Source organism: Sturnus vulgaris, chromosome 6 (assembly GCF_052056855.1).
Source record: "Sturnus vulgaris isolate bStuVul1 chromosome 6, bStuVul1.hap1, whole genome shotgun sequence".
Classification (NCBI taxonomy): domain Eukaryota; kingdom Metazoa; phylum Chordata; class Aves; order Passeriformes; family Sturnidae; genus Sturnus; species Sturnus vulgaris.
Window position 1 is genome coordinate 10,037,734 of NC_142248.1, and position 21,737 is coordinate 10,059,470.

A 21,737-nucleotide genomic window follows, 5' to 3' on the forward strand; every position below is an offset into this window, starting at 1 on the left:
CTCGGCCGGGCTGTGAGGGGTGGTTGTTCTCAGCTGGCAGCGCCAGGCGCTCCTGAGTGATGAGGTGGCACTTGCAAGCCAGACTGGAGTCCTTCTGTAAATAGTACTGGGTAGCAGTGTGGCAGAGGGGAACGATTTATGAAGAGAGAGTGTCTGCAGTTTTAAATAAAGTGTTACAACAGCTGCACAGACCCAGATTTTAAGGTTCTGTGTTCCAATTTTAAATGTTACAGTCCCTCTAATTTTGGATTATTTTGACTAGGCACAGCTGTTAAGCCTTTCTGTCTTCCCTCTCCTCTCTCCAGAGAACATAAGCCTCTAAAAGTCTATGGTTATCTGTTGTAGTATGAGCCTTGCTGGCTATCACATATTGAATGAATGTTATTAACTACCTGGTGATTAAGTTGGAAGAGAGAATGGAGAGTAACTTGAAATAGGACAGTGACTAAATAGAAAGATGAAACCTGACTTGCAGTGGAAGATTTGTCAAAATAATGTGCCTAAAAATACACATTTATTAAGAAATTCTTTAACTTGGTTTGTTTTGGGAATCATATATATATGTCACATCTGAAAATCTTACAAAAAGCTTTTACAGGTGTTTCTTCAGAAGACATTTTACTCTTGTTGCCGAAACTGGCTGGCATTTTTTATTACAGTTGCCTTCCCAGGACGTTCAGTTAATCAATGCCTTTGAGAAGTAAGATCACCTCACCTGTGTAAAAACAGGCCAGTTAAATTACTAAGAGCACATATTAAATGTATTTGTAGCTTTGTTAATGTTAAGTTAATGTTAACTAAGATAACTCACTGTTACTAATTTAATTTCCTGAAGTAAAATATGGGGTGTTTTCTACATCTGAATGTCTTTTGCAAAATGTCACAAAAGACCAGATCAGGGAAAACAACAAAAACTTGAACCATATCACAAAGTTTAAGTTGTGGCATTAAACAAACCCTACAAAACATGGATTACAAATCTGCAAGTTCATAATGAGTTAAGTAAATTGATAAAATCATGTTTTGGGATCTGTTTTTTGCTTTTAATGTCTGATGGTAATTTTCCAGCAGTCTAGTTTTAATGAAAACATTTACTCATGTAAATGAGGGTTTCAATTTACTAATGTTGACAATATTATTTATTTTCATAGGGAAAAATCCATCCTTTCTTTACCACCTACTTTCAGAAATCTTTTGGAATGTACTAAGGAAATGTCATCCTTCCTTTGACATTCATGTTTTGTTTGGGTTTTTTCTTTTATTTTAGTTTCTATGAAGTAATGTAAACTCTAGCTTAATTTGATCTGGCATCCCCGCAGTTGAACATTTGTAAGTATCTTGTATTGTGGCCCATCTGGGTTGTCATAGAAACCAGAGACCTCCATCCTCCTCATTGTTGTTGAAAATGGAATGCAAACGGGGCATCAAAGTGACATTTTTTGTAGTACAAGTGAGAGCCCTGTGAAGATCCAAACAGAAATGGTTCTTACTGGACTTGTGCTCCTGTGGCCTGTTGTAGCAGTTGTTACAGTACATCCTGTTTTCTCTTGAATATCTAGCAGCTGGGTAATAGAAAAAAATGTGAGCGTCGTGAAAAAGCCAAACTTGTGTGGTTAATCTTGTCTACAGCTTTTTCCTCTCTATCTTTTCTTGATGTATTTGTCTTGGACTGGACTGTTAACTAGTAAGGAGATCAGAGCATGTTACTGCAAATCATTTGCGCTGCGAGGGGCTGAAAGAACCAATTATGTAGCATGTCCATGTGGTTTAATGTTTCTCTGCACTGATCTTCAATTCTCTTACCAGAAAAAACAGCCAAATACTTCTGGCAAATGTGTTGAAAGTTTTTACTTGCAAAATAGTGGAAATGCCAAGTGATCATTCTTCAAATCTGTATGCATTTAACAGATATAATTGCCGAATCACACGCGGCTTCCCTTCCCCCACGTACTCTCCAGCTGTGTACTCAGCAGTTCTGCCGGCATGCTGGTGAATGGTCCTGTCTACTCCCCAGGACAAAGAACCTTTGAAATCGCTGCTGAATACTCGCCAGTGCTGCCAATTGTACATGATTGTGGATTTCCAAAATAGGTTGAGAAATAATTTTCTAAATAGTGACTTGCTCATCGACTGAGAGACAGGCTCTGTCAGCATAAAGGGGGCACAGGAACAGTTTGGTTTTGTGTGTGGGAGAAAAATCTTAGTACAGTCTGTTCATGCTGAGCATGCTGTTGCTGGCCTGAAAGCAGCTGCCTCTATAGCCTCTGCTGCTGGTGCAGTTTCTCGAGCAATGTGGGTCACTGGGCAGCCTTCTGATCTTCTCTGTATTGATTAAGGAAATGAGTTTCTGCCCTGTGCAAAAGATGAATCCTCTAATCCAGAGAGCAACGCAGTGTGAGAATCCGTGCTGCTGCAAGAGTTAAAGGCTTGGAACAAAACCCCCTCTTCCGTCATTGCTCTGGTAAATTGGAAGAGGAAGATGAGAAATGTGGAGGCAGAATGCTACAATCCTGCATTATTTGTCTAGCTCATAATAAATACATTCGAAATGCAGAGTAGGAAAAGGCCTCTGAATTATTATTACTGTTTACATAGTACTAGTATATGTTAAATATTTCAAAAGATCTTTGCAAACTTGGTTTTCAGCCTACAGAGCATTGTGTGCTAATCATACAACATAACAGCAAGGAAGCAGAATAGGAAAAAACATTAAGAGTATGAGTCTATGGGGTTAAATCAAGCATAGTTTACTGCTCAGTTCTTGCTTATGTATATATGAAATATACATGAAATATGGACTTTTTTCTTCAATGAAAATACATTGAAAAAAATCTTAAAGTATTCCCTGCTTGTGTCACCTCAGACTTCCCTCTGGGCATAGGCCTGACATATCAGTGAGAAGGGACTTTAAAAGGGACTTGTATGACTGAAGTGTGCCCTTTTTTCCAAGTAATTCTGATAAAATGTAATGCTTTCTTCTACAAGCCCTCCCCGGCAGTGAGAAAGGACTAATTTTTGCTTGTCCAACTTCACTACTTTTCAGTTCAGCTTTACATTGTCTGTGAGTGCTCTTCGCTTGTGGAGACCTGTTTTTTCTTACTCTTTTCTCTGTTTCCTGATTTTGTTTTTTGATATTGTTCTTTTGTTTTCTTCTGAGCTTCCTCACAATCAGTGACAGCTTGACTGTCTTCCTATGCAAACTGACAGATGTGTTTTGCATTTACTGTGATTTTGGTAGAGAATCACAGAACAGCTTGAGTTGGAAGGGACCTGGAAAGATCATGAAGTCCAGCTCCTGAGTGAATGGTCCATATGGAGATCGAACCCATGACCTTGGCATTATTAGCACCATGCTCTAACCAACTGAGCATGAACATATTTATATGATTTTCCAAACAATTGCCATGAAAGTCTACTGGCTCATAATTAATACTGGCTGTACAGTGCAAAGTATTTCTGTCTGCATGTTAATGAATGGGGTTTTTTTGTTTTGTTTTGTTTTGTTTTTTTGGTTGGCTTTTGTTTTTTAAAATTTCTGCAACACTTATTACGCATTAACATTTTTGTTACATTTGGTTAATATTTTCTCAGCTTTTGGTCATGGTGTTTCTTTTTTCAAAGTAAAGTTAGGTCACTATTTACTAACACGAATTTGCATGTATTTAGTGATATAAGAGTGTGCATGTGTGGGATAGATCTTTTAAAAGCCTCTTTCCTCTGCTTACATCCTGTCTCAACTCCAGATGAATGACAACAGAGGATAGTTTTACCAAAACAAACAAATAATTATATTCTATTCTCTTGAATATGTGCCTTGTTGTATTTGTTAGAAAACAAAAAGAAACCCTGAATCTTGTTTCCCCAAAGCAGCCCTGCATTTCAGCATCAACTTGGTTTATTCAAAAGTAGTGTGAGGGAAAATGTTTTTTCAGTTGCTTCTTTCATCTAATACCCCCTCAACCTCAGATCCCACAGAACCTGCTCCCTAATACTGAAGCTCTTCCCAGCTTCTCATTTTGTGGAGGTTAACTGAGAAAGAGGGTTATGTGGAGGCTTATTTTTATGAACAGGAGTTTAAAAGGGTAAACATTACATACATAAAACTTTAATTAAACTCTTGTTGCAAAGACAGCACAGCTTTAAGGTAGTTTTCTGGGTTAATAATAGAGCTTGAGATCCCAGTATGAGCAAAGCTACCAGACCTGAGGACACAAAGCAAGATGGCTTGCTGTAACAACCTGTGCTTCAGTTGCTAGGTTTCTGTAATCTTTCAGTCCTTCTCAACAGTGCAACATGTGATTCCTTTAAAAAAAAATCTGTGTGAAACCATGTGGAGGAAAACCACTGTTTAGTGATTTACAGCTATTAGAGACAGATGTGATAGGTGTCTTTGGAGAAACATGAGAGACCCAATGATGCTGTTTCTTAGAAGTCCGTGGGTTTTGAGCTAATGCTTCCAAACAGATTTGCAAGTGAATTGTCGTGCAAGAAGTGCTGAATGAATGTCAATGAAGTAATACTTCTGAGTTTCATTAAGACTGTCTGATACCTCCTAGTGCAGGTTTAGCTCGTCAGACCAGTTTGTAGAATGAAATGTGTTTCTCTGGTTATACGTTGCATGTTCTCTGCAGTAAGTAGCAAGTCAAACATATGGTGTGAAAAAGAACTTGCACTTCATTATGTGATGAAAATATGTTTAATGTTTTTGTTTAATCTTTTTTTTTTTAAAGCTAATTTGCCTTTTAAATCTAATATGGGCCTGAAGTGGCACAGAAGAAATCTTGGTCTTCCCTAAAACCACATATATTGTTGAGAATGGTATAAAGAGGAATTAGAGGAGAGCTTACTTTCTCTTTCTTACCTCTTCGTGCTGGGTTAAAAAATCTATTCATCCACCTCATGGCCCCCCCAAATGCTCAAGAAATCTTCACCACTGATATAATATAAAAGGAAGGTACTTGGATTATTTTTGAGAGGTCTTCTGTACAAAGAAAATAATAAGACAGTGTAGAGCAAAATAGTTCCTTTTGAAATATTTTCTAAGAGATGTTGGGAAAATAACAAACATTACCAAAAAGTTCCAAAGTTCTAAAAGTTCTAGAGGTACATTTCTCAGGTGATTAGTTAAAAAAGTCTCCATCAGCTGGAATGCTGCATTCTTCAGAGGTGAGTGTAGCCCACTTGTCAGAAAACAGTACTGCAGAGAGGGTTAGCAGCGATGGCTGACCGCTCCAGGAAGTGGAAGCACTTCTGCAATACTTTATTCTGAAAGCAGTTTAAACACTAGATGCTTACAGCCAGAAATTTTGGACCTTTAAGTCATGATTCTAATACATACTTCAAAAAATATGAGAGCGCAGGCTACAGAGGTACTGGGTACAATTCATGTGTGAAAACCTTTTCTACAGAAGTGAGAGGTAAGTGTGGCACAGAAATGTCGTTCTGCTTTCCTTCAATATTATCCTAGTCTGACAAATTTTAATCCTAGCTCAAACAAGATTTCATTGCATTATAGCATTGAAGCACTGTGGATAGATTTTTACAGAACAGGAGGTAGGGATGCTGTAGTTAAATTTCTTCAATGTCCTAATTGTGTTTGTTTCAAATTTATTAGGTTTAAGGGTGATCTTTAGAAGAGAATTTATATCCAATGGAAATAATCTTGCACTTTGTTGATATCAAATGTATCCCAACAAGATCATTCATTATTCTTAAAAAAATTGTTGTTAAAAAGATACTTGTGTTCACACTTGGAGCAAATGTGTCTTAGAGGCATGAACTAACTGTCCTCTGCCTATTCAGCTTTCCTTAGTCAACCTCAGTAGCCTGACAGTTTTAGATTCACTGTGGTTGTTCACATCCACAAATTCTGAATTTCTGTTGTGTATTACAGGCTTAGATGGCACAAGTTAAATTGCATTAAAGACTGAATTGGCATCTTTTGGCATAAATTTAGGAAAATTGGAGAAAGGAGGTCCAAAATCTATTTTAGATGTAGAAGATGGGTCTAACGGTCTTTAATGATCACCCTTGAAAACCAGGACTCTTCAGGTTACTTTTAGGTGAGTTCAGTAGCAGCATTTACCTGCTCGTTATAAGAGAAGAACCACCTCTGTTCTCTGTTCTCTGGAGGGACCTTTGATAATATGTACCAGAACTCTGAAATAAAATTCCTGAACCATTCTGAACAAGGACAGGACTGGATTCATTGCTTGACTTGTAGCACAAACAGATTTTGTTTCAGACATTTCAAACTTCCCAAGTCTTAGAAACAGGCAGTCATTTCAAAATATTAGCTGAAGGTTGGGAAACCTGCAGTAGAAGTAAGTTATATTTATTTATGGAGATACATGCATATGCAAGTATCAAAATATGTTAAAAAACAGGAGAGGCATGGGAAAGGATAATGGAGCTAATAGCAAAAAGAGTATTGCCATCACTCACTTATATAGACCAGTTCCATATACCACTTTGTGTTGTGAAGTCATTTGAAACAGTTAAAAAATTTAGGGGATTGTGTTAAATGTCATTCAAAAGTGCAGATTTTGTAATGTTTCATTTATTTTAAAAATAATTTGGATTCTGTTCCAGATTGTTTACAATCCCTCCTTCCAAATTTGTTTCCCTTTTATCTGTGTAAGCATGTGCTGACACTGTTACTCAGTATACACAAATGCTAATCTACCTTCATGCACATGGAAAATAGCTTTCCTGGCACTGAGTTTAAAACTCTCATAGAATACATTATTAATTGGAGAAGTTTCTCTTTTTAGAAAAGTTGTTCATTTATGTGGTCACATTTATATTGAGAAGGTTACTGAGAAATAGAATGCTGTTTGTAAGCAGTGTGGTCTTCAGAACACACAACAAACCCCAGATACTGAAAGTGCCTTTGAAAAAGATTTAAATATCAAAAGTAATTTTCCTTCTCTGTACCCTGGTTGCATACACTAACGTGATCTAATTATAATGTAATGACAACTTCTTTTCTACTGCCCTGCATGCTTTAGTGCTCTAAATACTTTTCTCTTGGCAGGTCTTTGCAGTGAGGTGAAAGTATGATAACTGTTGGGTTCTCAATTGTGAATAATTCCCTAGTTCTGCATTTGGCTTTCTGATAGATCATGTATGTCTGAAGTTCAAGGGGTAGCATTGTGAGGGAAGTGGGTAGGGCGAGCTGGTGTCCATGTGTCAATTCAGCTGAATCTGACTGCAGCTCAGTGACAGAGCACCAGCAGCTTCTGCAAGGGCTGCCGAGCTGAACTGTTCCTTCAGTTACACGTGCTGGTCCTGCAAACGCTGCCGAGCCTTATCAAACACAGCCAGTTGGTGCTGCTGGTATGAAAACACAGGGGAGCTCTCATGTGGAAGGTTAATGGAGTGTAATTAGAAAGAAGAATGAACTGCTCAACCACTCTATCTCACGCTACCTGCACTGAGAGTGACAAGTGCTCTGATCTTTTATAAACCCTAGAGCAGAGGTTTAACAGTCTGAAATTATGACAGTATAATGTCAAACAAGCAGGCACACTGTGAAAAAGTAGTATGAACTTATGGGTAGGAATGTTTATGTTCCTTTATGTGGACTCTATTAGTATTTTTTTGTGCAGGATATTGTCCATACTTATACAGCAGGTCTCAAATCCATTCTCCTGTGAAGTATCCATTGATGTCAGAAAGATCTTTGTGTGCCATTTGTGCCTTCTTCGTGTCTGCATATCACATAACCATTGCCTTGCAGGATGAAGTGATGGGCACCATCCTAGGGCTTTGATACCAAGGCATTAAGCTTTCGTAGAAAAGAGTTCTGGTGGAAGCAGGACGAGTTACTGGGATTTATAATCCAGGGACTAAACAAAATTTGAGATTACATACAAAAATTGAGACTGGATACTGATGCCTGATCCTGTGATCATATTCTTAATTTTTTTTTGTCTTTTGTCTGTAGCATGCAGTTGTGGGTTGGTTTTGTTGTTTTGGTTTTTTCTTTTAATAGAATACAGATAAAGTTTAATTACGAAACTGCAGCTGGGAAGTAGAAGGAAGACACCTCACAGATATTACAAAACCCAAGGAAATTATTGATTTAACTTCCTGCATGTTAGAGGCCATTGTATTCTACCCCAGTAATCCTGTATGATGTCTTTTGATTCAGGGAGAACTGGACAGTTTGGTTATCAAGTGAACTAAATTTTTGTCGTCCACATCTTTGTTTTTCAGACAACAAGTGGTGGATTGTGCTGCCAAATACTCTGAAGGCTCTTGCAAGGTCAGCAGGTTGATCAGGAGAAATTTGCCCAGCTAGTCCTAGCAGGCAATCCATATCCTGCATTGCAGTGGAAGGCAAAAAACATCCCCAGAAAGTCTGACCTGGAAAAATTTTTTCCCATTCCAAGTTTAAAATCAGTAAAAATCTAAATATGAAAGGAAGACATACAAAAAAAGGCAATCAAAGGAAGAAGAACAACTTGCTTTGCTTAGCCTCTTTTTCTCTACCTGTGGCCATTATCTTGTGTTTCAGAAGCTGAAAAAAGAACCTTGAGCATATCTAGTTGTTTGTGCCTCTGGACATGTTAATGTTCCAAAGAGTAAGGCTGTCTTTATGTGGAGTTTCAGTACTGGAGGAGCATGCTGGGAGCAGTGATAGCGCTTGCACTGTCCCTCGTAAGAGACGAGAATGAGCAGAGGCTCCCAAGTCCCAGATCCCTCTCCCCTCACATCTACTATATAGTCTGCTCCAAAACTCAGATGAAGCATTTCCTTTGGAGAGTTGTATACCCTTTTTCTAGAGGCTTTAAACCATGGTAGGCCATTACCTCTCATGTTAGACTGGTCCAGCATTTAACCATATCTGCATCTCGCTTCTAGGTTGAATTTGTCTACCTTCAACTTGCAGATACGGAATCATCATTTTACATTTCTCAGAGAAACTAAAAATTCTCCCATCACTGGATTTCTTTTCTGTATATAAATATCTGTACTCAGTAAGTAGCCACCTGTCAATAAACTGGATATGCAGAGCCTCAGTAAGCTTCACATTACACAGAGTAGTTTGTTGCATCCTTGATTATGGCTGTGGTCTTCCTTTGAATTGTCTTCAGTACCTCTGCATCCCTCAAGAAAAAGGTAGCTTCCCATTCTTTTGGACAATGCCCATTCTTGGGTGTTTTAATTTAAGAGCAGTGGTAGTTCAGCAAATCTTCAGTTGTTGAGTAGTTTAGCCATACTTAGTGATGCATCTTTTGTGCCAAGATAAACACAGTCCCTCTCTCCATACCATTTAAATTGGGAGGGCAAGGAAGAATCATGGCATTATTTTTCAGAGTCACTGTTGCCTGATCCACAAGCCTTGATACAATTGAAGGCCAGCAGTTTGGAATTTCTGCAGTGATTTAATTTGATGTCTTCTCTGTGAAGGAGGCATTTTTCTTTATTTTGATTGTCCTTGGTTAACTAAAGAGAATAGGACAGCCGGTATGTTAGCTGAACAGAACACCTGTATTTGATATACTGTTCACATTACTGAGAAGAAGAGAAAAATCTCTCATTTGAGTGGGGTGAAGCTGTGACTTTTTGTTCATTCTGCTTATGAAGTAGAGATCACCAGTGAACTGTGATGTGATGTGATGTTATTAGTGATAGGTTTTAATTGAATTAGCACTAAACAGCATTTAATTGACAACAGGGAAAATGCTGATGTTAGTTCGTGACATTTGTAAAGCAACTGTGAAAAAGAAATATTAGATGCTGTTACCAAAATCAGAGTTATCAATAGGGGGTTGGACAATAGAGTTTGAGTATCCACTTCTTTCTGTTCACAAAAGACTGCATTTCCATTCAGTGGTTTAGTAAAACTAGTCATCTTGCTTGATATTTCTGATCATGCATGAGGCACATGAGCATGAACTGTGTGTGTTTCCTTTTGTGAGGAAGAGAGGAGGTGTGATTCAGTCATGAGAATAGCTGTAGGATGCACAAGAACCCTGCTGAAAGCTGACTAAATTTTATTCAAAGACTGTGATACTGTGCACATTAAAATATGCAGTAGTATGTTGTAAAATTACTTTATGACTATCCTTTCCCTTTGAGTTATTCAAAATATGAGGAGTTACCAGATTAAAAAGCATACTTCTCTTTAGGTTGTTTGTTTCTAAAACATGAAATAAGTTTACTTACTTAAATTGCTCTACTTTGCTTCCTTAATGCAGGCAAATTCAGTTTAAAGGATGTCATGTTATGAGCTAAATCACAGGTAGAAGAAGAGAAACAGTGGGACTGGCCTGGCAGAGGTGTTTAGCTTTAGTAAACAGCTACTGTGTATAGATGCAAATGGTTTTCCCATGGGGGTAGCTGTTCCTGTGTGTTCTCCTCCATAAGAATAACAATCCACAGTATTTTTTGTTCTGAGATTTTGTATTGTAGACTTCAGTCTACGAGAGATTTTACAAGACTGCATTACATGCTTCCAGTAAACTAGGTTCACTTGGAGATCATACAGACTTTTTTTACATTGAAGTACAAAACTCTTGTTTACTTTCTGAAACTGTGTCTAGATAGCTTTTTTTATTTTTTCCCTTAAGAATGTTTTTTCTCCGTGAAACAGACAAATGGGGGTAGAACAATAAGATGGGCAAAATAAAATTAAAATGAGCACCTTTTCCAGTGTACTCAGCAGTTTAATTCTTAAATTTCTTCAGTGTTTTCATGTTGAGCTTGTCCCCATTTCCTTTCACCAGTTTGTATTTGTACTTGGAAGTATTTCTGTAAAGGAGAAAAACCTAAAGCAAGACAAACGTTGTCAAATCTTGTCAAATTAAAAAAAAAAAAATTCCTTTAATTTCATGATTACTTAATTACATTCAAAGTATTGCACTTAACTCTTTTTCCTGTTCTGTTTTGCCTGTTGTCACACACTTAATTCCCCATTCATTAATTGCTTCATTGTTTAATTATTGTTGCTGTTCTTGCAAATTTCTTTCTGTTAACATACACGCTGGGGTAAGAAGCTAGATATTACACTTGGTTAATATGTAAGCTGCAGGAAAACATTGTATGTGTGCTGCCTCTACTATTTCATTCTCTGTGCTCTGCTTTGTGCAAGAGTAAATATTCTAAAACAAGAAGACAGTGATGCATAAGGCATTTGATGGTACAGCATTCCCTTCCAAAAATTAATTGGTCTTGTGGTGCTGCAAATGGTAAAAGACACGGTACTGATAATAAAGCAATCAAGAAGTCACATAAAGCAGAATAGCACAACAGCTATTTTTGAGAATTTTAATTTATAATTCTAGCTATGTTTTAAAAAAAAAAATTAACATTCTCCCTTGTTAAGAAGGAAGGAATATTATTTTCAGAACTGTCATAATCTACTTCTGAATGATTTCTAGCAGCTTGAAGTGGTGTTTCTCTATCATAAAGGAAATACTCAGCATCTCTTTCAAAATGTATATGTTCATGTTTGAATTGTGTGTTTGTTTCACAATCTCACCTGTAGGAATTAATTTAAAATATAATTGTTATAAGCCTACCAGCATTTTTAATGACAAAAATACTTTTCACATCATGCCAACGCTATCTAATAATATTTATCTGACATAACATTAACGTAGATTTTTATGGAATTAAGTTTTATGTAAATTCCATTTTACACAAGGTCCCAGATGCCATAGTCAGAAATTGTATTAAAGGTATTAAGACTGCAAAGCAAGCTCATGAATTTGAGGGATACCAAAACTAAGTGTTTCATCTCTAGTGTTCATCAATATTGTAAATTCATCCCACAGGACCATCATGGCTGAGGGAGGAGAAGCATTCAGTTGCCCTCACATGCTCTGCAACCTCTTTTAGACATGCAGAAGACCTTGTGTCTTTGTGCTGCTTTTAGCTGTGTTTTCTGTGAGCTGAAAGCAGCACATGCTCTTTGGGACACTTACAGGAGTGTTGGCAATGCAACCATTGACTGGGTAAGATTAGATACCCATGAATTTTGACTAAAGCTTAAAAAAAAAATCCATGTTTTTCAGCTATAAAAAGAAATAGTGCACATTTCAGTAATGATGCCCAGTAAGGCATTCGAGTATGGGGGGAAGTGGCCTCCCAGTACCACTACTACATTTCTATTTAGCATTCAAGCAGCACTTCTTGCTCAGGGAGAGCCTTTTCTGACTGAAAGATATAGGTGCCATTTTGATCACTTTTAAGAAGTAGGAAATTGTATCACTCTTTTTTCTGGAAATAAAATTCTTTCTAATTTAGTTGGTTTAGAATTATAAAAATTAGATTGATAAAAAAATCTAGCTATAAGTGAAGCCCAGCCACAAGAGCAGAACTCCATAAAAATACAGGAAAACCACAGAAATAGCTGAAAACGTCTCTGTAGTCCTTAGATCATTCTTTCAATGGAATTTAATTCAAGCTGGTTTGTACAAAAGGGTTTTTTTTCATTACTGGTGTAGATTCTGCGTCATCAATTTCTATAATTGGATTTCACTATTTTAAATTTTAGATACCATCTTAACGCAGTAGATGAGTGTACAATTACTCTCCTTGCTTATAATCTTTCCATTCCCAAAACGTATTCTCTTTGCAGGTTAAAGACTAATTGTACCAGATCTCCAAAATCTTTCCGCTTTTTTCTGCCGTGGAAATTCTGGTATCTTTCTCTTTGAATATAGAACAGGGCATAGAAGTGACTGAGAGAAGGGAAAGGAAGACTGCAGAGTAGTGAAATTCCCTCCATCCTCTCCACTTCCAAGTTGGAGCATACTTGAAATCAGTGCTTCCTCTTAACCATTTCATTCGCAGCAGTAGACAGCTTTTATATCCCAGAGAACATCTTGTTCACTAGAGGGCACAGGCAGCAGAAGATCCATAATAGCTGCCTTCCTGAGAGCAGGAAAGCCTGGCACTGACAGGTAGCTGAACAGTTCAAACCACATCAGCTTTAGTTTTGTGATATGAAATGTATGCATTGCAAGGTTATTTAGTATGCTGGTTTACTCTCTCATTTTTAAAATACCTTTATATTTTAATTTCGATTGATTTTTGAAGTTTAAAAGCAGACCTTTCTCTAGATATAGATGTTTTTCTGAACATGTTTCCTGAAAGAAGAGGAAAATGTGTCACCAAATACAACCAGAGATCTAGTATTTAAAAGAGATATACTCAAAGAACTAATTTTTTGCTTGATTTAAAAAGGGAATAATGCTTATCTAATTAGAATAAAAACCTTAAACTGTAGTTAGTTTTAAGTTTGCTCCAAGTACTTTGCTTATCCTGTAACAACATATTCATGGTAGTTTTTATATGAGCACAGAGATTTCTTTTGGCACAGATACATAATCAAGAAGATCTATTTTCCGCTTAATCAAACCAAAATAATCTTCCAGTGCTATGTTAGGATCTGGCCTGTGGCATGAATGAGAAAGTGGTATAGCAAAATGTCACAATATTGATTGCAATTATTAACTTTAAGGAAGGGTCATATAAGATGTCTCGGGCTCTGAACTCAGTGGTGTGAACGGTTCCTGATGAGATTAGCGATAAAGATGTCAAGACAGCAAGAGCTCTGAGATGATGCAGTGTGCTTACGGGCCACTGTTCAGCAAATGGGTTTGGAAATCGTCTGATAGTAACCATTGCATAGGGCTGGCAGTTCCTTTTTGGGTAGAATACAGTTCGGAAGAAAGGATGAGATTATTAAATTCTTTCACATCGTGGACGTAAAGAGAGGATTGGCATTCAGTTTTGAGGAAGGTTCAGTAAACTTGAAAGACAAATGCTTTTCATGCGTTCTTATTATGGCAGGAAAATAAACTGTTCTAGGGATATGAGGAGAGCTAGAGCTTTAAGACATGCAGAAAACTTATGTTGTGTGCATGATGATGTATTTGTGATTGAGTTAATCTCAATTTAAAATGTTGAAATTGTCAGTAAGAATTAAATATTCTTAAATAGGAGTGGGAAGGAAAAATGGAAATGATTACATTTAAAGAATTAGGAATAGTTCTTAAGAATTCTGTGGTATTTTTAGAACACCTGAATCTGACTGGCATTCTGTCTGTAAGACATGCAGCTAGGACTTGATGTCAGCCTTGGCAAATCTGTCATACAGACCGTACTTTCTGCAGCACAAACTGTCTTTAAAATTGATTAAGAACAGTCAAATAACGGAGGAACAATTTTAAAACACAGCGTTAACGAAGTCTGACAGTAAACAAGAGTTTCTTTCCTAGCACCCTCCCGTTTAATTCCCCGCTGAAGGAGGCTCTGCTAAGGCTCTGCAGACAGACCCGTGCTGGGCGCTTGTGTGGCTGCAGAGCAGCACTTGCAGCAGGATTGCCGAGGAGCCGAGCGAGTCAGACCAGCGGCGTGGGCTGAGCCCTGCAGAGGCCAGCGCTCAAACTGGGAGATCTGCTCCCAGATCCTGTGTACGTGCAACCCCGAGAGACTCGTCTGGTTTTGCTAATTCGACTGTGGACTTTGAAATATGCTGTTCAGACTGTCTCTCTTGATAATTACGAACAAACATAATCTCAACAGTCTTGCAGATAGTAAAATGGTTTCTGTAGTTTCAATGTGTTTTTTTTACTGACAGTTGGTAGAAGCAGCTTATTAAACTGCGTAAGCAATTGGCATGCTGTGCAAACTTCAGTTTTACTCTCTGAATCTTAAAAGCATTAGATGTTTCTTCCAATTTAATATCTGCATAATGGATATGGATGGCAGGATATGTTGCTGCCAGGCAGCTCTCAGCAGCCTCCAACAGGCTAGCGTAGACTTCCAGAGCAATGGCGTTTTTCCACTCACGTTATCCATCTTGTGCCAAATATGCTGAGCCTCAGTTTTTGCACAAGGCACTAATACAAATTGTGCTTTGGTCCTGTTTTACCCCATTTCTGCAGGCCATGGTTTTAGGCTCGGGGGTGGGACAGGCAGTGTGTGAATGCCATGTGACTCACCTCGCCTCTGCTCCCCTGCTCTCCTTGCTGGCTCTTGTCCTGCTGTAACAGTATGGCAGAGGAGTCCTCAGCCTGCCTCTCCCTCTCTCTTTCGTTCTCTTTTTTTTTTTTTTTTTTTTTTTAATCCTTTCACTAATGTTCCTCCCATTGTAAAGAACAAGATGGAAATTCATTCTTGGGTCATTGCTGCTGATTTCCTTCAGTCAGGGAATCAGTAGAAGAGCATCATTATCCCTGAATTTCATACTAGCAGCTGTGGAAGACAAAAACTCCCTTCCTGTTCATTCCGGGTATGGTAATTCTTTAGCCTCCTGTGCAGTGTATGTGCAGTCCATTTTTTGGCAGGTATTCTATACGTACATTGCATTATTTCCTCTCCTACTTTGCTGCCTTCTCCTCTCTTCCCCCTTGGGTTACTCTCTGGAAATGTGTTTTCAGCTCTTGTACCTGCTTGCTGACACTGCACTTTGATTTGCATGTTAACATGGTTGATCTTTTCAGAAAGCAATTTTAAATGATGGTTCAGTTATTACATATACTGTATCAGCAAGCTGATAGACATAGGACATTTAAAACTGTGAAATATCTGAATTAGGGAAATGCCTTCTACACTTCTATTATTTTATCCTTGTTTCAGAAGGGAACAAACAATTTACAGCTTTTAGGCTTTGACAGCTTTTAGCACTTCACTGGATGCAGGGTAAAATAGTTCCTTCAATCTGCTGTCCTTTACTAACTCCCTGAATTTTCAGCGAGATTGGGCCTATGTTTGTCTTGTCAGAGCTGAGCAGGCATCCTCAGCCAGGGCTGTGGGTTTTGTAGAAACCAGGCAGTCCTTTTTCTGTACCTTCAAATTGCTGAATTCAGTCTTTTGCTGAAAGGTCAATCATGTGAGCTCACACGTTTTGACATTATGAAACAGGGATGGGGGTTTGTTGCTTGTGGGTTTTATTTGTTCATTTATTTTTAAAGTTCTAGTTTTCAAATCTGGCAATTTGGGAACCTGCCCTTTTTTGTTATCTTCTTCTGGGCTCGAGGTACACACTCACTGTGTGAAGGCATTGTGCTGTTTTAGCTCGTCATAAGCAAGATACTTAAAATCATAAGTCTACTGTATATCCACAAAATGAAGAAAACAGATATTTTGTTAGCTCAGAATTTCATAACCATGTGTGAATGAAATTTGAGGGAAAATATTCTTCCAGTTGTAGTAAATAGCTGGATTTTTTGGTTTTGTTTTTCTCCATCTCTGTGTTTAGTGTGGTGTCTGAATACTAATGCTTCAAAACAAATAAAAAAATCAAAGCATTTGGTGTTGTCAAAATGGTTGTGTTATTTTTAACTTTGTTTTCCGTGTAAGTGCAACTTCTTCGGGCAATCCGCTGTCAGCACTTGGCTCTGGTAGAGGTTTCCTGATCATTCCTGTTTCCACCAGAGCTTTCTTGGTTCAGCCTGTCCCATGCCTGTTGACTTAATTGTCCTCTTCCAAAAACAGTCTTGTTGTGTAATTGCTTGGGAGCGTGCATGTGCTCTTGATCAAGGGGGCTTAGGTATATAGCTAAATTTTTTTAAAACTGTCCAAATTTGGGGGTGGATAGAGTGTAGGTAAAAATGTCCATTTTTGCTCATGCCTGCAGAAGGTAAAAAAACTCATACAGTGTTTTCACTGTTGTCCACACTAAAGTATAATATGAATATACATTGTGAGCCTTTATTATCCATGCAGATAACATGTATCTTATGCTGCAAGTCACCTGCTGTGCTCTTAAATCCTGTTACTGTCTGAAGATGCACAATAGCTACCAGGAGAAGAAACCTCTTTTTAAAATAATTTCAAACTTTATTGGAAGCTAAAATGTAATTGGGAGCCCCTAAGATCTATGGTATTTTTCTCCCATGGAGGTAGCCCTGGCTGATTCTTTTTCAGGTGACAGTAATACTGAACAGAAGGACCATGCATCCATGCCCTTCCTGATCCCCACTTTGTACTCAAGTTGGCTGTCTCTCACTCAGTTTCAGTGCCTGGTACAGAATGACATGCCTATTGCCTTGAGGTCAGCTGGGAGGCTTCAACCCACAGTTCTTTTTTGTCACTGTTTAGGAGTGATGTGTGTTTGAAGGAGTCAAAGCATGTGGAATCATGTTAATAAATATGTTAATGAGGTCTTGCAGTGGTTTGTGAATAGGCTGAATTTTGGTCAGTGGGTTTCTACAAGAACAGTGAGGTCACCTTTCTGGGCTGTAATAGTCCTCTGTGGCCAATTTTACACTGACAATTTTATTAAATAACATAAATACTTAAAATTCCAAAAAGAGAAATCCTACTAAGCTTCTGAGCAGTTTCTTATTTACACTAAATAAATATATCTTTAGGTGTTATTATTTTCTCTAGTATGTGCAGCTAAATAACTGTCATAATTTCTGTTTATGATTTTGTTTATCTGGTAGAAAAGAGTGGTGGAACAGCTTCGAAAGAATTTGATAGTGAAGCAGGAACAGCCAGACAGTAAATTTCAAATACAGCCATTGGCACAGTCAGAAAACAAACTACAGACACCACAGCCACAACCACTACAACAGCTACAGCAACATCACCATCAACAGCAGCAACAGTCCACGGCACCCTCTCCAAACGTGATAGGATCACAGGTAAAAAGCTACAGTTTTTCTTTCTAAAGGTGAAGCTCACTGAAAATTAAAAAAAGGAAAAGTGCAGAGAGAAAACTGCAAACTTTCACTTATGCCTGCTAGTGTACCAGTATGAATTTCCTCTTCTGTGGTTATGCAGATATGTGTCTTTCTGGGTTTTTTTGGCAAAAATCTCCAATCTGAGTTTAAAAAATGATGTATTGTTTAAAAGTTGAATCATAACAGAAAAGAAGGGTGGCAATATCACATTTCTTAAAAATAAGTGAAAGTTTAGCAAATGAGCCTGTCTTTTCTCTAGGTACAATAATGAGTCTGACCATACCTAGTAGCTCTCAAGAAACAGTAAATACTTTACACACACTGTAAAAGGTATATGATTAAAATCCTTTATTTTTAAATGACTAACAAAATGCCCTCTACAAATGTGAACAAATGCAAGAGAACAGTTCGTGCTTCTTTCTGCTTGGTTCTTTTTAAACAGATAAGTCATACCAAATAATATCTGAATTTTCAAGGATTTGTCTAGAAGTATTCAGTGTCAATTTTAGAGTTCAAATTTTAGAAAATAGGGTTTCTATTGGGAAGGTGAACTGAATTTCAGTACAGTATAGGATTAGAGATGTAATCCCAGAACTCAACAGAGAAAGTGTTTAAGAGGGGAATTTCAAGTTTTTCCTGTTCAGATATTTGAATTCACAAAAGTGTGATAATAAAACAGCTAGAAAATGTAGGGAGGTGTTCTGTAAAAAGAAGTGTATATGAAGTGTTTTTTTCCTGTTGATGCAATCTTAAGAGCTCATATTTACCTGAATAGGCAGATGGCAGAAATCACCCATGAAGTTTGTTTATGCACATTGCAGTGAATCACACCCACAGCTTTGACCACTTGTAATTCTCATCTTCCCTTTTTCTGAAAGCAGAGAAGAGAGAAATGGTTGGGCTGTTAGTTCTCTTGTTAACTCCGCGAGTGGTTTGGATGTGCTCTAAAATGCATTTGTGAAGCTTAGCTAATTGTATTTTTGAGAAAAGTGTGTTGAAGAAATGAAGCAAACCTAACTAAGGAAAATGCATTTTGAGCAGCAGCATTAATATCAAAGCTAAAGTGGAACAAAGAAGCAAATATTACTGTGTCCTAAAGTATTTATAGGCAAACAATGGATCACTGTTGTATCAGTGATCTCTGTTTCTCAGTCAAGTAACATGAGAGCAAACACAGTTTCATGTGTTTCTCAGTATTCCACACTTCACATTCATTCATTAACTTCCAGGTCATTTCCTGGGTTGTAAAAATTGAGCTTTTGTTCAAAGTTAAAGAGCCCTCTAGCGAAACAGTCAAAAAACTGCTACACTCTTCTGACTACCACTGGTAAAGTAGTACTTGGAAAGTAGTTAGAAATTGGAAGGCAGGCTATCCTGCCCCTTGGATAAATAAGCCAGCTTTTATCCTTAACACTTTTTTGTTTTGATGTATGTTGTTAAAATAGTGAAGTGTCCTCACTTGTTTCTGCATATTTTGCATCTAAGGTTGTGCCTCTGTCTTACTGTCTCTTAATCTCTTTTGGCAAAGAAAAGTCAGATATTTTGTCTCTCTATGAAGTTTGTTCATGCTTGCTTTTGTAAATAACACATTTTTCTAGGCTGTGTCAGTACAGAGAATGCTTTTGGTGATTGTTTTCAGAGTAATCAAATTTAGGACTCAAGGTATATATGCCATAATTAACAGTGACATTTTAATATACATAATACATCCAGTGAGAACATATTTTAAAATTTTCATAAGCAACAAGCATGCTAAAAGGTCATATTATTGCAATATTATGTGCAATAATGCAGAATTACTATGAATGCCACTTCAGTATAAATTAATGCATTGACTACTTTTTAGAATAAGCAATCTAATTAATGCTCAGCAAAGTAACAGGGATATTCAAACTCTGTGATCTGACTGAAACCGTACTCTGAGTACTTGCAGAGTTAATAGAACCCCTTGGAAGAGTCACAGTCTTGTATTACATGATTGATTACACCTTTCTTTAAAATGTTTATGGTTGAATGTAATGCTTGTGAAAATGATACCACGTTACATCTCATTGGAAAAGCTTGAATAATGTTACTGCATTATGGGAATGGAGCCTTTTGCTTTGGGGAAGGTGCAGCAGAGGTCGGTAAGCTCGTTAGATCTCAGATAAAAAGTTAAGAAAATTGTGTTGCAACAAGGAAAATTTAATTATGTCTGGATTTTTCATAAATGTATGAAACTGAAGCATAAATTATCCTTTGATTTGGCATTATACAGTGAATGTTTTCACACTTGTGCATAATTAACAGTTAGGGGACATAGTTTAATTAATATGAAATTAGAGTTTTGAAGGTAAACTGTGTTTTTGTTTAAGAGAACAGTATTGGTGAAATACTAAATAATTCAACTGGAAATATTCCTTTATTAGAAAAAAAGATAAAGGTCTTGTATGATAAAGTCAAGTAGTCTAAATCAGGCATGTTCAGAACACAAAGACTGCCTGATCCCTTTTCCATTTTTTCCTCTGTAGAACATAGAGCTGACATCAAGAGGGAATGGTGGTTATTTAGTACTAAGAGCATTTAATAATGTCACTAAATTTGCAGTGCCATTGGTGCAATGGATTTTTTACACCAAAGTGAAAAGAAATAAGATCATTTGCCATTCTGTCAAGTGTCACTTGTCATGAGTTTTCTGTTTGCATTGTGTTCTGGTTTTATATGGAGACTCTCACCTTGTTGCTTTTTGAATGAGATTTGTAATGTCCATTTGTCTTAGCATCTTGAAAGACAGTATATTTTAAAACAAAATTGTGAAATGATAGTTTGTTTCAACTTTGGAATTTTGGGCATGATGTACTGAGGTAGTTCATATAAGTGCTGGTATTGCATGATTCAAAACCACTCTTTTTAAAACATGCTGAGAGTAATCATGGTGTCAAATACCAATATTCCAAAACCAGCCCGTTCCACAGAAGCTAAACTTAATTGCCTGCAGCTGGGCAGACTAACAGCTCTTACAGCTCCTACAACTTCAGGACAACCCTACTGGTACTCTTAGATAAGAAAATTCAGTGCAAGGTAACTGTACATAGCGCTAAAGCTGAGACTGGGATGCCCAAAATAAAAAAATATATAGGTTTTTTTTTTAGGAAAGCAACTCATGAGTGTTTTTCCCTCCCTTCCTCTGATTGTGAGGATCACTGTAGCTACAGTTTCCATTTGAAAATAGGAGTTTTACTCGGTGAGAAGCTACTTTGCTGTTTTGTTTCATAAACCTCCACCTTATACGTTTGATATTGACAGTGCATGTTTGGAAGTAATATGAAACTAAAAGATCCAAAATGCATACGCCACTGATAACACTTAATTGTAATTTTTTCAGGAATTTGTTTTTGTAATTATTTCAGGAATTTGTTCAATCTGCAATGCTGCAGGTGATTAAAACAGAGCAGCCAGGTGCCTCAAATGAGAATGCTTCTAGCTATCCAGTTTTCAGAGGCATAAGATAATGTTCTTGTCTGAACAGCAGGTAGATAGGCTCAGAGCTGCCTTTTCTTTCTCATGCTGTCTATTGTTTCTGACTAACCAACCCACGTCCTGTCTGATACAGAGTGTCTCTGTCTCTTACAGTGTATTTTCTGTTTCCCTTAGAAAACTGTAACTACAGCTTCTATGATCACCACTAAGACACTACCTCTCGTCTTGAAAGCAGCAACTGCGACCATGCCTGCCTCTGTTGTGGGTCAGAGACCTACCATTGCCATGGTTACTGCTATCAACAACAATCAGAAAGCAGTCCTCAGCACTGATGCGCAGAATGCACCAGTCAACCTCCAGACAACAAATAAGGTCACTGGGCCAGGAGCTGAGGCAGTCCAAATAGTGACAAAAAACACAGTAACTTTGGTAAGCGTTTCATGTGTTTGCCCTGCAGATATGTGTGGGTTTGGTTAGCAAGAGGGCTATTGGAAAAGAATAAACAGTCAGGGTTTCTCACAGAAAGGAGGATAGTAGGGACATGGTGTGAGTCTTCACTAGCTGGCATTGCTAAAGTGATAGTCTATAGGAAAAACATCTTCTCTCCATGTGAGTTTTGATTATTGT

At 37.6% G+C, this 21,737-nt stretch overlaps 1 protein-coding gene across 16 annotated transcripts in view; it reads left to right on the forward strand.

Annotated features, from left to right (window-relative positions):
- Positions 1-21,737, forward strand: part of PHF21A (PHD finger protein 21A) — a 126,238-nt gene that overhangs the window by 81,684 nt on the left and 22,817 nt on the right. For all 16 annotated transcript variants that reach the window (XM_014881861.2, XM_088166924.1, XM_088166916.1 and 13 more), the window contains 2 exons: positions 17,412-17,612; positions 21,285-21,539. In XM_014881861.2, the coding sequence (XP_014737347.1) occupies positions 17,412-17,612; positions 21,285-21,539 (456 nt within the window). The remainder of the gene's footprint in view (positions 1-17,411; positions 17,613-21,284; positions 21,540-21,737) is intronic.